This window comes from Corvus kubaryi, unplaced genomic scaffold (genome assembly GCF_017639235.1).
Source record: "Corvus kubaryi isolate FWS band 111438036 unplaced genomic scaffold, C.kubaryi_AGA036_p1.0 37398, whole genome shotgun sequence".
Classification (NCBI taxonomy): domain Eukaryota; kingdom Metazoa; phylum Chordata; class Aves; order Passeriformes; family Corvidae; genus Corvus; species Corvus kubaryi.
In genome coordinates, this window is record NW_024581137.1 from 22398083 (window position 1) to 22413042 (window position 14960).

At 36.2% G+C, this 14960-nt stretch overlaps 1 protein-coding gene across 3 annotated transcripts in view; it reads right to left on the bottom strand.

Moving 5' to 3' along the window:
• The window catches only part of KCNH8 (potassium voltage-gated channel subfamily H member 8), a 175596-nt gene that overhangs the window by 14543 nt on the left and 146093 nt on the right, over positions 1-14960 (bottom strand). For 2 of the 3 annotated variants that reach the window (XM_042043885.1, XM_042043883.1), the window contains 3 exons: positions 6468-6506; positions 4403-4758; positions 10-116 (listed from right to left, as the gene is read on the bottom strand). In XM_042043885.1, coding sequence (XP_041899819.1) covers positions 10-116; positions 4403-4758; positions 6468-6506 — 502 coding nt within the window. The remainder of the gene's footprint in view (positions 1-9; positions 117-4402; positions 4759-6467; positions 6507-14960) is intronic. The other variant, XM_042043884.1, reaches the window with a different exon arrangement.

Sequence of the window (14960 nt, forward strand, 5' to 3'; positions counted from 1 at the left end):
AAAGCTCACCTCCAGATGTAGGAGATAACCTGGATTCCTGCCTGAGCTGATCAGAGCTGAAGTCAAAGGTTTGGCTTTCCTCATTATGGTTTCCATCCTCAATCCCATCAACAATTCTGTTGAGAAAAATTGGAGTAATGGAACAGTTTCATAAATATCATGTCCATAATTATGCTATAAAAATTACTCCTAAGGGGCACATTTTGAAACAATGGTAAACTTTTCACAACATTAAGTTTAGAGAAAGGCAGAACCTATTATACTGGTATAACTTCTCGTGAGTCACTAAAAATTAAAATTACTGATAATGGAAGGAATGTGAGGCCAAATATAATTAACCGAAGTTTCAAAATTTCCATGACTTTTGCAGCACATTCTGGGTCCAATTCAAACCTATATGGAACATAGTTTGCTTTCCATATCTAAAGTAAACTGTTGCTAATCTTTCCTCTGCACAACCTAAAGAGGCTTCACTATGCTCTTGTGAAGCTAAAATCTTCCAGCACACAATCAAGCTCTTATCAAGTTTATTTCAGCAGAGCATAAGCCTGAACATAATATATTTACAAAAACATCTCTGTAAACCTCAGTCAACAGTGTCATTTCCATGCAAATAGTTATTCTAAATTTGTTTAAAATGAACTAGCTCAGGCAGGGCAATCCTGTTTGCAAATTTGATATACGAAGATGTGTGGACCAGCCTGCAGTGTCCCAGTTACATTAATAATGGTGTTGGATCTGACTACTAGAAAAAGTATTTTTGCCGGTTATTTCTGCCCATGCATATCAGTTATCTCTAAATTGCAGAGTCAAGGAAGCCAAAGGAAAAAAAAGAAGCAGTATTTTATACAATAATCAGGTTCTGCATGCAAAGAATAGAAAACAGGTATCAGAGGAATTAATACACACATTAAAAATATATAATTATGAATATTTTCTGTTCTCAGTTAAAATAAATTGTGCTATAAAGAGAACTATTTTAAAGTCAATGAAAGAGAATCATACAACTGCCAGTTTAGTGAACTGAAGCATCAATTTCTTGTTTTGTCCAGGCACGAGCTCCATATTTTGTCTTACAGTAGGCAGATGAGTTAAATACTCATCTGGAAAGGCTAAGACAGAAAGTTCTTATCCTCTCAGTCATTGATAACTTTGTGATGATGGAAATTAGACTTTTTCTCTAATAAGGATATTTTCAAGAAAACTTCTTGGCTGGAAATGTCTGGAGAAAGAAAGAACAGACCACACAGAGGTATCTGTGATGTATTTGGCTGAAAGACCTGTGTGACTCAGACCTCTGTACACATACCATGTGTTCTCGTCCTTTCTGGCTCTTCGTGGATTTAGATCTCTGTGTCATGTCTGAGTGTTCATAGTGCCAGTTGGATGCTACTAGACTTGACTCTAATCTTAATCAGCCTTTGGTAGAAGAGGAGACTCTAATGTGGTGCTTGAGCAGCCCTGGCCTATGCTGCTATCTGCAGCTGAAAACCAGAATGATTACTTTGTTAGAAATTTGCCATAAAACCTGTTTAATGTCATTTGGCCTCACTGCTTCAAAAGGCAAATTTTAAACACCAATATTGCTTTTGTAGAGGTTTCTAATTATATAAAACGCTAACATTTTAAGTGCCTTTACAGCACACAGGAGAAAGCTTACTCAGATGTGACTTGGAATTTATAGATGTTACATTCTTTATAGTGTTTAAAGATTCAGACTAAAAGGAAATTATATTAGCAAAAATACCTAGTTGTGGAGTACCAGGCTTCTATGTGGGAAATATGTAATGTGCAATATGCTTATTCATACACAAGGAACTGGCTGGGCACTACATTACCTAGTAAATTGAAAACATGAGGGGACAAAGGCAATCATTAAGTCTCACCCCTCTCTGAATCAGCTGTTGTACAGCCCTGAATTTTCTCCTGAAGACAGAAAACTCCACTCCTAGAAGCCAAAAAGTCAGAAAATATTAACATGTGACCTCTTCTAAGCAGTTGCTTAGGGCTAGAGTGCACTCCTCTGTGTGGGTCTGAGGAGATTCAATTACATAAATGCTTCCTCCTGGGGCTGCCTTTATTATCACTTACATTTTCTTCCTTTTAGCGCTCTTCCATTTCAGAGGCAGTACCCAAAAGTAATTGGGAAGACCAGGGCTCTCTTCTAGGAATTACAATTCTAGCTTCTGTTCCTGGCACCAAGAGCTCTTTAAAAATTTGACCCAGTCTCTGAGCTTTATTGCTTTCACTGTGGGGCACAAAGAAAGAACCTGAGTCACCTGTGAAGAATTCTAGTTGGCTTGCTGTAGGAAACACCCACAGTAGAACAAGTTTCTTAAGGAGACAAAGTGAATTCTCTTGAGAAACTGTGGTTATACACCTCAGAACAGCACTGACTGGATATTTCAACCAGTCTTGTCCTTGCCTTCCTTTTCTGTCCAAAACCAAATATAAATGAGGATTTAAATGAAGGTCTTATTTTCTCCTTAATGTTTACAAGGAAACACTTGGGGCTATTTTTTAAAGTGGTATTAACTCATCAGTTTAAATATTCTAATAATATAAACGCATTCTAGGAAATAATATGAAAATGTTTTGTCCGGAAAAAAAGACCATAACATACATTTTGGGCCAATTTTCAAGCCTATTAACAGGATTAATCTGCAGTTAGAAAATTATGAATGGAAACAGGAATATGTAACAATACTTTTTTCATATTTTCTTTTGCAGCCTTGAGTGCCAATGTCTGGCTGTGTAAGTTCAGAGCAATAATGAGCAAGATTACATTTCAGCAGAAAATAGGAAAAGCAGCTTTTCCCTGAATTACCACTTGTTATGTGAGTGATAATGACGCTTACTCGTAGCTGACTGAACCAAATTCATATGAGATCTAGGAAACAAATGAGAAAATATCTGCTATGCATTTCGATTTTGCTTGTGTAGAAGCTGCTTTTCCACACATTATCGTTCCCTGTATTGACCCTCTATTTAGGATCTAGGAGAGTTCTATGAGGAGTGGCTGATGGAGCTAGAGTGGTTTGTTTTGAAGAAAAAGAGGCTCTCTACAACTACCTGAAAGGAGGTGGTAACAAGATAGGGGTGGGTCTCTTCTCTGGGCAACCTGTGACAGAATGAGGAATTGGCCTCAAGCTGCACCAGGGGAGGATCAGATTGGAAATCAGGAACAATTTCCTCACAGAAAGGGAGGTCAAAGGAAGGGAATGGGCTGTCAAGGAAGGTTGTGGAATCACCGTCCCTGGAAGTGTTTGAGAAGCAAGTGGACGTGGCACGTAGTTCTATGGTTTAGTTGACACAGTGGTGTTTCATCAAAGGTTGGACTCGATCTTGGAGGTCTTTTCCAACCTAAAGGATTCTTTGATTTCTATGATTTTATGACAAAACTAAAATTGGTTTGTATCCTGCTGCTATTTGAAATGTAGCTGCACCGATAAAATATATGATGGGGGGGAAAGGGTTCTATATAATCTTCCGTATCCTTTTTGTGATTGCATCTCTAGGGACCAGTGCTTTGACAGAATTAAACAAATATTGCTCAAGGTGTGGCTATTTCACATTTGCAATGGCAAGTTCCAGAAACTTCCACTCTGCCTCTAATGAATAAAGGAAGTGCTTGAACATGTAAACCACTTCAAATTATAGAAGGCAAAACTTGAACTGGAAGATGAACTGCTGCACCTCCTTGCATGTATGCCTGTGGTTTCTCTAAAGAACTGGTCCTAAAACTAGGATTACATTGCAGCAATTTAAAAGCAAATTACATAAATGTAAGTAGCATAGAAGTAAAAAATTGAACTATTTTAAATTGTACACTAGCAATACCACAATAAACTGTTATGCGATGCTTCTTTATGTCAAAAGACACAGCAAAAAAGATTTGCTAAACTCTGTATTTAATGTCTACATAACTTCCATTATCAGATTTCCTGTCTCTAATGAAAAAACCTCTAAATATTTTATAAAATTGCTAGGCAATTGTTTTCCATTATAGTCCTCTTCTCCAGTAATTTTTTGTATTTACATCGTTATGCTATAATTTCATCTACTTGCTTTCTAAATTTTTGCATCTCTGATGGAATGTTTCACAGTGCTATTGTGGGAATTAATATTATAGACAAAATGACACCATAAGGCCAGACTATTTAAATAGCCATTTTTGCAGTTGCTCATTTTTTTTTTTTACTGCCCTTTTTATGGGTAAAAATACTTTAGTTTGCAATAAACTTCTAAAGTCATAACATTCTGCATAGTGTGTGATGGTTCCTACAGTAATATGGGATGAACAGAAGTATAAACTGTTGAAGAATAACTCTTATAATGTCAAAATCATATTTTTAATTAGAGTTACATGAAAGAGAAGAAAATGACCATTCCTAACTATTACCTTGGGCTCAGATCTGGTGGGCCAGTGGTGGTCAGTGCTGACAGGTATAATTTAAGGTTTTTCTCCTTCCTTCTGGAGTAGTAATGAAGCTCTGTTTCATGTTTGGCTCTTGAGGGGTTTGAACTGCAAGCACGGATGGGGGAATGAAAGGGCACAGTTCCTGAGGCCAACTGCTTCAAGTTTCTCCCTAGGTGGCTTTTATTGCTTGCAGTCTTCTTCTGCTGAGAGCTATTTGTGCTTCGTGTATCAATTGGTGAAAGGGTGCTGCTTTCTTCTTCTCCCTCCTCTTCCTCATCTTCATCTTCCACAATTGAAGGGAGTCTCTTCTTTATATTTCCATTTCCCTTGAGCTCTGTCTAAAATAACAAATAATACATACTAGCATAAAATTCAGAGCCTGATGTTGCAGAAACACAATTTTTCTGGTGTTCATCCTGGAACAAACCCAGACCTAGCACAGCTTTCATTTCTCATTAGAGAGAGCTCTTTTGGAACTCATCCATAGCCTCAGCTATGGCTATATGTGCAGACACAAGAAAAATACAAACAAATTAAAAAAGGTCACTCGTGATACAGTCAGCTAACTTGCTGCAATATGTTTTGTTACAAGAAAGAGTACACAATTAGTTCTTGCAAGCCATTTGCCATATGTACACTTGATAAGACTAATTTTGTTTAGCTGAGGCATTATTTCTTTTGAATGTTATGTTACCAGAATCTTGGTAGTCCACAGAAAAGGTCTGAGGCTAGTAATTCAAATAATACCACTTTTTCATATAGAAACTTTTATAATGGATAAATGGCATTTACACCAGTTCAGCTCAAGCCCGATGTTCTCTGTGTCCTTAATTTTTGTAACTGAAGTCACTGCCAGGATGGTAGACAGGCTTTTCAGTTCATTCAAACTCCCATTAATACACCAATAGTGTGACAGTTTCAGCTTCAGAACTGAGTCAGCAGAAAGTGGAGCTACATCTGGTTTTGAAAAAAAATGCAATTTAGATGCTTGATGTTGGAACCAGGGAAATTTAGAAGCAAAATAGACCTGGGTTCTATAATTTATGTACTGATTAAAGCACAATGTAGGAGATCAATGCTATTTTTTTCATGGTAACAATGTATCCTGGTCATGAGTGCTGAGATATGCTAACATGGACCTCATGTCAGGATCAGAAACAGTTCCATTTATTCCCATGGTACAACTTACTGTGTTGGTAGTGTAGTAGGTGAATGGCCTAAGGCAGACTCAGGTTCCAGATCAAATTAACAAGCCAAATGCAATTTTATGGTTTCAAAAGGAGTTTTTGTTGTTAATTAATTTTTTTTTTACAAGATACTCCTCTTAATCAAGCTTTATTAAGGCACTGTTGGCTTTAGATAGAAAACCTGAGATGACCCTGCATAGTCAGATTTCTAACATTCAGGCTAAGCCAGATTGGCTGGGTGGAAATACAGATTTGGGGAATTTATCCAAATATTCTAAGCCCCCATTAGCATCTGCCTAAATGTTTTGCAGCATAGGTTTAACTTTGCTGTGTGTTACAATACACTTTCATGGAGTGTATGCTTTTCTCTTGGTATATGTTGACAGATTTAGTGAACTGGAACCTTTTCATTTGAGATCTATATGAAGAGGTAAGAATTTAAAGCTGTGACAGAAGAGATGTCTATATAAAATAGAAAAGCCTTGTTGTCAACTGTAGTAGTCATCCAAAGGCTGTCACAATGATCAAATTGTACAGGACCTGGCACTTATACTGCCTATACTCTATAGACAATGAGTGTTACCCATATTCAGAACTTTGGCTTAGGTAGCCATGTATTTAAAATGCAGTTGCTATAGGAGGCTATCCAAACTTAGTACCTGGGAAAAAAAACCCCTTAAACAGTTTTTTAAAATGGGCAGTGGCAGAACTATCTGCAGGATGCTATTTAAATTCTCATTCTGAAACAATGGAAGTGAGTTTTCAAGCAGGAAAGGAAGGAGTTTTCAAGCTTTGTTCTGGTCGTAATTATGTGCATGTTCAAAGTCAAGCTTGGCATAGTTAAAATGTGATCAACATACCTGGGATAGTGTAGGCTTATTGGATAATTTTGATATTACCTGAAAAAAAACAAACCAAAAAGGTAGGAAATATGTACATCTCCACAGTTTGGCTTCCAACAGGATACAAACATCTAAACCAAAACATTTATGTCCATGCAAGAAAAGACTCATGATAAAATGGCTGTATTAAATTAAATGGTGACGTAACAGTGAACTAAGGATAATCCTTGCAAACAGGTGCTGTGAGGAAAAAACATGTTTTATCTTAAATAAAAAGATAGTTAATGAAAAAGTAACATTTTACTTTAATAAAAAAAATAGGTCAAGACTCTAAAACATGAATGAATGTAGATGTGTGACAGCATGCCTGGTAGGTTTCAGTGCTGGTTTGATGGAAATGCAGGAACAAGTGCTCTACTCTGGCCCTGCTTAGCTTTAGCTCCTGTGCCAGCCTAGTCTGTATGTGAAGATGAACTAAGTATCTCCAGCATCTCTGAGGAATTTTCAAAAGCAGTAGTGAGACTGAAGCAAGTAGGAGCACAGTAGTCCTGAGGGAGATAGGTGTCTAACCTAGTCAAGGTCATAATATTTTCTTTTCTTGAATTACACAGAAAGTAAAACAAAAGAAAAGGAGGAAGAAAAAATTATGCAAGTTTCGAGTGCAGCTACTTCTAATAAAATCCACTGGAACTGCTGAATAATATCTGTTATGAAAATTCTGCTGTTTATTTGAATGTTTACGTCTTGACCACAGGCAAGTCTCTGACAGCCTATATATTCTGTATTTATAGGAATAGTTTAGTCTGGTAGAATTTTGAGAAATTATTTTCAGCTTTCCTAAACCCACATATCAAGGCAAAAAGAGCTTAACTCATCAGTTCATAGCATCAATTTATTTTTCTCCAAACACAGGTAGAAGTTAGGCATTTCTGACAGTCATTGCAACTTCTCAGTTTGTTTGACAAAAGCCTTTAGAACTCCTAAATATTCAAATTCTAGGCACAGATTTCAAAATAGTAATTGTGTGGGTTTTTTGTTTTTTTTTTAATTTTTTTTTTTTTGTTCCTTTACAAGTCTTTCAGGTTAACCTAAAAACTGTTTTGTAGTGAGGGTACTAGTAATGGTGTAATATACAAATACAGAATATTTAAGTTTTCATAAGGAGAAATCCTACTGCACAACAGCCAAGAGTGTAGCAGGTGTACCATTAAATGTAGCAATAACACTCTAATAACTGCCAAACAGAGCAACTGCAATAATTAGGCTGTGTAAACAAAATAACTGCTGTGTTCTTACTGAGTTAAAGTACTAGATGATAGCAGAGGATGAGATGTCAGATACTGAAATCTCACAAGTTGCATTGTAATCTATGCCAATTGAAGAATCACTATCTTTTTCAAGATTCAGGATGAGAGGAAACTAGGAATGTACTAAAATATTAGAGTCAGAATTAGGAAGTACTACTGGCCTGCTTTGCACATATGTTTGAAATATTAGTTTAAAATAGTGCCCAGAACTTTGGGGCAGCAGTTTGCTTGGCTTCTAGGCACAGGTGCAGTGTGAATGTTAAATAGCAGCCTTAATTAAAATTCCAGGCAAATCCCAAACATTAGCAGCTTCACAAAAAAGACCTCAGAAAGTATGCATTTTCCTGCTGAAGGCTTTAGAAGTGACTTGTCATTTGTAATTTGTATGTGGGTGAAGATTTCCTTCACTTTTTGTTTTGATTTGTTTATTTCCTCCTCCTGAGTACATGGTAAACCCGACTGTACATCTAGAAAACGAAGACAAAGAAGTCATTCTATGGGTTTTAAGCTGCATGACCAGTTGTTAGCACTGTGCCCTTGCTTCTGGACCTCCCCACTGCTCCTCAGCACAGCAGCCACAGCCACCCATCAATCCCTCTCTGCTCTGTGTTACCCTGGCTTGGTCACATGGAGAAACTGGCTGCAGAGGAAATGGGGTTAGTGGCAGCATTTGGTTGCCTCGTGACCTTCCCGAGAGAAGGGTTAAGGAATTTTTGAAGGCAGGTTGCTTTTTGTCCTCAGGAGGAAGTGTAACAGATAGGAAGGGTAAGTACAAACACAGAGCATGTGATTTGAGAAGCTGCTTACCAGGCTTCCCCTGTTTCCCCAAACTGGTTCCTTTAACCTACTGGGAACAATTTCCCCAAATATTGATATTTTTAAATAAACTAAGGACCGATAAACTATCTTTTCCATAGCACAAAATCCACAGTAAAGAGTGCTGTAATTACTTCTCTATAAATACACTGCAACCATACTTACTGCTTGTAGCTTTGAATACCCTGTCTTGCACACACAACAGGGGCCTGGGCTTTATGGCTTAGTAGTTTAAGTTTGCAAAGGAATCTAATCTGTGACCAGAGAGAACTCTCAAGGATTTTACTTCTAAACTTGTTCCAGCACTTCCTCTGTCTCTCCCTCCAGTCTCAAAGAGAAAAGATGAACAAGAACTTGGACAAAGCCAAAGTGCAGTAAGTTAAAAGTCCTTATTATGCACATAGTTTTATCCCTGTAAAAATGTAGTATCAGAAAATAATTAGGAGGTGTTGTCCTAGTTTCTAGGCTGCTAAAACCTTTTATTTAGGGCAACACACTAATGCACTCTTCTATAAAATGCTCTTTTTTTTCCTTCTGCAAAAAGAGTGTGCCAAATAGTTCATATTCCCCTCTTTTAAAAAGAAGTACAGCTTTTAAAGGATAAGGACTGAAAGGAAAAACACAGATATTTAACTTAATATGCATTAGGAAAAAACCAGAAATGCTGATGTTAGCATGAGTTATGTGAAATACTGTCAGAGAGTCTAATTAAATTTTTGATTTCAGTGCTGATGTCTCTTTATGTCTTGTGAAACCAGGTATTAAATTTAATTTTACAAGACAAAACAATAAGAGATCATGTACCTAGAGCAGAATCATATAAAAATCTTCCAAATATGGAATCACAAATCTATAATCTTCCAATTTTTTAGTATCTTAATACACAGATTTAAAAAATTCAGTAACCCTTGATATTATTAAAAGCACAAAAAGAATATTTCTCCATCTGAAAACACTAGTGGTTTGCTGTTGAAAGCCAGTGATCCGAAAATTTTTTCAGTGTCAAATGGCAGTAGTCATTTATAAAGAATCTCTCCCAGGAACTGTGGCCAACACAGGCAATTAAATAATTCAAGATTAATTCCAACTATAAAACCCTGGAAAGAGGATACAGAGATGCAGCTAAATTTGAGGCTAATACATTATATGTCCAGTCACTAAATTTTCACGCTTGGGCTCAATAGAATGTTACCAGTGTTTTCTGGGCGGATTCTTGCTGCTTTCACAAAAAGTAGGAATAAAAATAGAAACATAATTTCACTGATTTTCTTGTAATCTTAGGTACTAAAATACATGAATAATTCTTTATATCTGAGGAGTCAAAAGGATAAAATACATTTTCAGGGAAGGATTTGAAATCAAACTGGAGTATTAATGTTCTTAGTCAGCATTTGGAAACTGGAAAAGCCCGTTTAGGAGCACAGACAGTGTGGGGTAAAAAAACAAGAATGCGTACCAGATGTTCTATTCTTTGCAAATTTACTGTATGGTAATGGAAGAAATACAAGTACATAACAAGAGATTATTGTACTGCTGCAAAACTTAATGCCTCACACGTACTCAGGCCTCAGTTTTCTGTAATCAGGAAATTTTTAATGAAATATCACAAGTCCTCTAAATCACAAAAGACTCAATCACTCACAAAAACCTTGTTAGACACAATTGTTTTATATCCCCACCCCCTTTGTTTTCCCTTGTTTTGCTTTTCTTTTTAAGACTTTCTATTGTTCATTGGCTTGTTCCCACATTTTCTCGGGTTATTCTTCTCTCTCTTCCTTGCTTAATGGACAGATAAAGAGTATTTTGTGGAAGCAGATGTTTTCAGTGTTCTCTGATCCTTCTTACAATACAGAGTGCATTGAACTAGCAGCAAAAGTTGAACAGCAGATCTGTCACTGGCATTTTATCCTAGGGAAACTGTAATAGTGAATTGCCACGAGCTCTGCAATCTCCTGTTAAGATGTTGTCCTGAATCTTTTGTTTCTTTGTAATTGTTTTAACTTGTGAAGTTGGTACAAATGTTCTGTGACTGGTTGGTGGTGGTTAGCTTTGGATAGTGGGTTTTTTTGCAAATGAATACTTTCTTGGATTCAAACTTCTCACATGAGCTTTTATATTTGGTATTAAAAGTTTACTTTTCATATGTTTCTTTAAAACCTGAATGTTAACCTCTCTGCATTTATTAAATTTTTTTAAAATTACACTTTAATTGTTTTAGTAGCAATACAGGATACATTGCACTTCTTGTTAAAAAGGTGCTACAGAAACAAAAAAACTAATGTCTCTGTCACTTGTGCCACATTAAGAATCAAATAAATGGAAAACATGGATGGTATAATTAGTAATCTTTACTTCTATATACTTATGTGCCTCTAACCCACCCCAAAACAGGAGAAGAAATTAGGGTTTCAACTGCTATGAAAATGCATCTTTCATAGTAAACCTGTGCCAGTAAGAATTTTAAAAAATGAAAAATTAAAGAACAGACTATCAATAAGGTGAAAAGAAGACAAAAGGAGGAATTGTTAAAGTAGACAATAGACCTGGCACTGACTGTACTGTCTGGCAGGTTGTATTTTTGGAAAAGCCTGCAGATTGCTACAGAAAGAAGACGTAGTGGAGAAAGCTTTTTAATACTCCTACAGTTTGATTACAGTCAAGTAAAGACTTACATAATAGAAACTACAATAAAGGCTGGCAGCTTTCAAAGCAATAAAACTTATATGCCTAACTTCAAGCATCTTTAAGATTTTGAACAGATTCATAAATATTTGCATGATTGGCCCTTGATTGGCCCGTGATATTCAGTTAGACTCCTCAGTTTGAGGCTGGAGATACTGTGAAGGAGTTGTGTTTGTATTGTTAGCTTTATCTTTAAATGGAACTTCATACTACTATTTATGTAGATATGTATATCTAACTTCAGAGACGCTCTTAAAAAGAGGGGGACAATGAAGTGGATATTGAAGAATAGTCTCCCAGTTAATTTTATTACCAGTTGCCTATTTCTAAGCATTCCTGATGTTGGCCAGGTGTTTTGTTAGCATTCACAGGACAAATCAGTGGGATGAGTGTTAATAAGTGCCTCCCTGAGGAAAGTAATATATCTGTGGAGAAGTCTTAAGAAAATTGCTTGAAGTAGCACGACATAAAAACAAACACAGTCATAGAAATCCAGTATCAATTTTGGACAGTGATGGAATGAACAATGAACTTAGTGTGACTAGCAATGGAATCTGTCTCTGAACACTTACTATCTATGCACTACTGTACTCTATATACAGTATATATGTATATAATGTGTATATGTTTATTATTACAGTCATGCTATTATTTACCAAATCTTCAAAAATTGTCAATGATGTGGTAAATAATAACATGATTTTAATAATGTAATGTAATATATGTCTTGGGTACCAAATCTATTTTCAGCAGAACTCTAGTTGCACTTATGTAGGCAGGTTCTGTAGCTCTGGTTTTACTGGCTGAAGGTATAGGTGATTAAAAAGAAAAAGACACGGATATATTATTTTTTATATCAGTAGAAACTTTGACTGCATTTGTACATAAAAAATTTCTGGTTTTCCATTTTTACATGCTTTCATATCTTTGAGCAGAGGGGTGGGTCTAGATGACCTTCAGAGGTCCTCTGTTATTCTACTGTTCTATGATGTTTGAAGAAAAATGGCACTAAAAACGTTAGCAGTGCAATAAAATTGAGAACACACACTTGTATCGATGTAAAATGCCAACTTGATACACAGCTCGCACAGATTATAGACAGTTTTCTCAAGGACTACACTACATTTAGTTTCACACATTTCAGCATATATCCTGAGGTTATAATGACTCTGCAAGTCATGTAGGAACTTCACCACATAAGCCAGTCTGACATGAACATTATATATCAAGGCAGTCTATGCCTTCAGATCTAATGTTTTTATAGAAGACATTGTGGTACTATCATTTCATTCATTAATTAGTCCTATATGACCCATAATAATGAAAGAACAGCTTATTGTAAAAACACTTCTAAATCTAAGGTCACTGACAGATCAGTGCTACATCAATACAAATAAAAGGAGTAGTGAAAAAAAAAATTAAAATAAATTCTCTCTCCTAATTGACATTATTTTAAATTTTAGGTATATTAGGATTAATTCTATTTTCCATTTTTTACAGCGTAGAGACAAAGATAATATTAATATTGTAAAAGTTATAATATGATGTTCCCTAAGGCACATTGAGACACATTGGAAAAAAAGTTATCCTCTAGCATGCCTGTCTAATTAAAATAGAAATATGGTTAGATTCCAAGGCAATACTCTGAAAGCCAGGAGCTTTTTCTGTCTAAAATTCTGTTTGACACAGTGTTTTATACCCTCCTCATACAGCAGTCTAAAAACATCAATAAGCTGCTTTGCTAGCCTGGATTTTTTTCAACATGTTACCCTTGGGTTAAGCTTTATAATCTGATGCAGAATGTAATAATCCTAGGAAGTGAAATGAATGAGAATGGAGAATGTTCAAAAGGACTCAAAAGCTAAAATTAGAAGTAAAATTTTGTCACTTATTTAAACATGATAATTCTAGTTACAATGAAAGTTTTTTTGTATTTGTCAAGAAAGTGCTAAGGTCCACTTTTGAAAATACTTTAATAAATAATGTGAGGCTAGTAGTCATAATTCCTGTCTCTTAATCCATTCACAAAAGAGTTGGAATACGTAACATACTCCCAAACTAATGTAAACTGGTTAATTTCTCGTCCTCCTCTTTGTCTTTTTTTCCACACCTTGTGTGATTCACCCTTACAGTTAATGGTCCACTTGTTTAAGGTGTAAAATGGAAAAGATTTGTAAAAATACAAGAACTAAAGAAAAAAATATTAATGGAAAAGATGACATAATTGCATCCATAAGTTGTGGTGGGGTGAATCTTCTAACTGAAAAATGACCACAAATCAGAAGAATAAACTATTAGATACAAAACCAAACAGTGTCTGTGTTATTTTCAAAAAATTAGAATGACAGAAGGCTACAGAGATGAAACAGGAGATTATCAGGGAAAAAAAGATTCTTCAGGTAAAGATACTAGGAAAGAAAATGAAAAGGCCAACCTGTCTATCCTTTTTGAATTACGTGTTTCCTTGTTGCATTATTTCTCAGCAGTGTACCATATTGAAGGATATATTAGAAACAACACAGTGAGGTGATTATCTTGAGGGGTACTGGGGGAAGAGATGGCTCAGAGGCACACACATGCTCATCAATGGCTGCTTGTAAAGAAGCTTTATGAGCTACCAGACTACAGAGAAAGGATTGTAAGCCTGGCTTACACTATAGCTCCAGGTCAGCCTTGCCCCCATAGAAAGTGAAGCAGTTAATTGCCAGGCTGAGGGAGTGGAAGAAGGACTGACTGACACTGCACAGGGAGGAGGCTATTGCAGCAGATTTCCCTGTTTGAAACCAGCATCCAACTTCACAGCCAAAGATCCACCAAAACATGCTTACTGTCACCAATAAAGATAGGAGACCTGTGAAATATCTTGCAGAGAGCTAGAGGACAGAGCTTATTCCTGAACCACATCTCATCCATTTAATATCATAAATGAAGTGTAAAACAGGTGCATTAACAGCTCTGGTTTTGTTTCTGCCAGTGCTCGTGGCCATCTACAGCTGCATGACTTGTTCCATAGGAATAAAGAAGTCGAGCTGTGTAAATGACATTTTGAGAGTGCTGCCTTGTTCAGGAATAGACTAATTTATTTAGGGAAGAGGAAGAGGGAGAGGGAGAGAGAGAGAGGGAAAAAGGACAAAATATTCCAGCTTGTCCCAGAAGCATAAATGAAAAATCTGAGTAGCTTGTAAAATGTGAAAGCCCTGAGTTATATTTCACAGCAGCACTAATTGGTGAGTAGTCCATGCACAGAGGCAGGTAAGAGAGCTACTCCAATGAACACATCAGGAATCATGTCTCAAAATTAATTATATGTTAACAGTTTTAAAATTAGTTTAGTTTTTGACAGTATGAGGAGCACCTTCATTCCTACACTATAATCACTGAGAAGTTGAGCAGTTTATAGACTCCATAACAAGAGGTGTAAAGGAAAAATTAATACATGGTGTCTTTCAGGCAGAAGCAGTGGCTGTTCAGCCATCACTCACTTAGGGCTTCTACAAGGACAAGTAGAGCAAAGGGAGCCACATGCTTGTGGAATAAAGATCATAAACAGTTGGTTCACAGGTTTAAAGTTATTTTAGTTGTTTGTTGGGGGGGTTTATAAAGAATAATCACGCAAATAAAGTACTAAACTCCTGTTGTTTTAGGTGATTTATTCAATTCTATATTCTACTTGTTGTAATAATTCTTGTACAGAAACACAAAAATT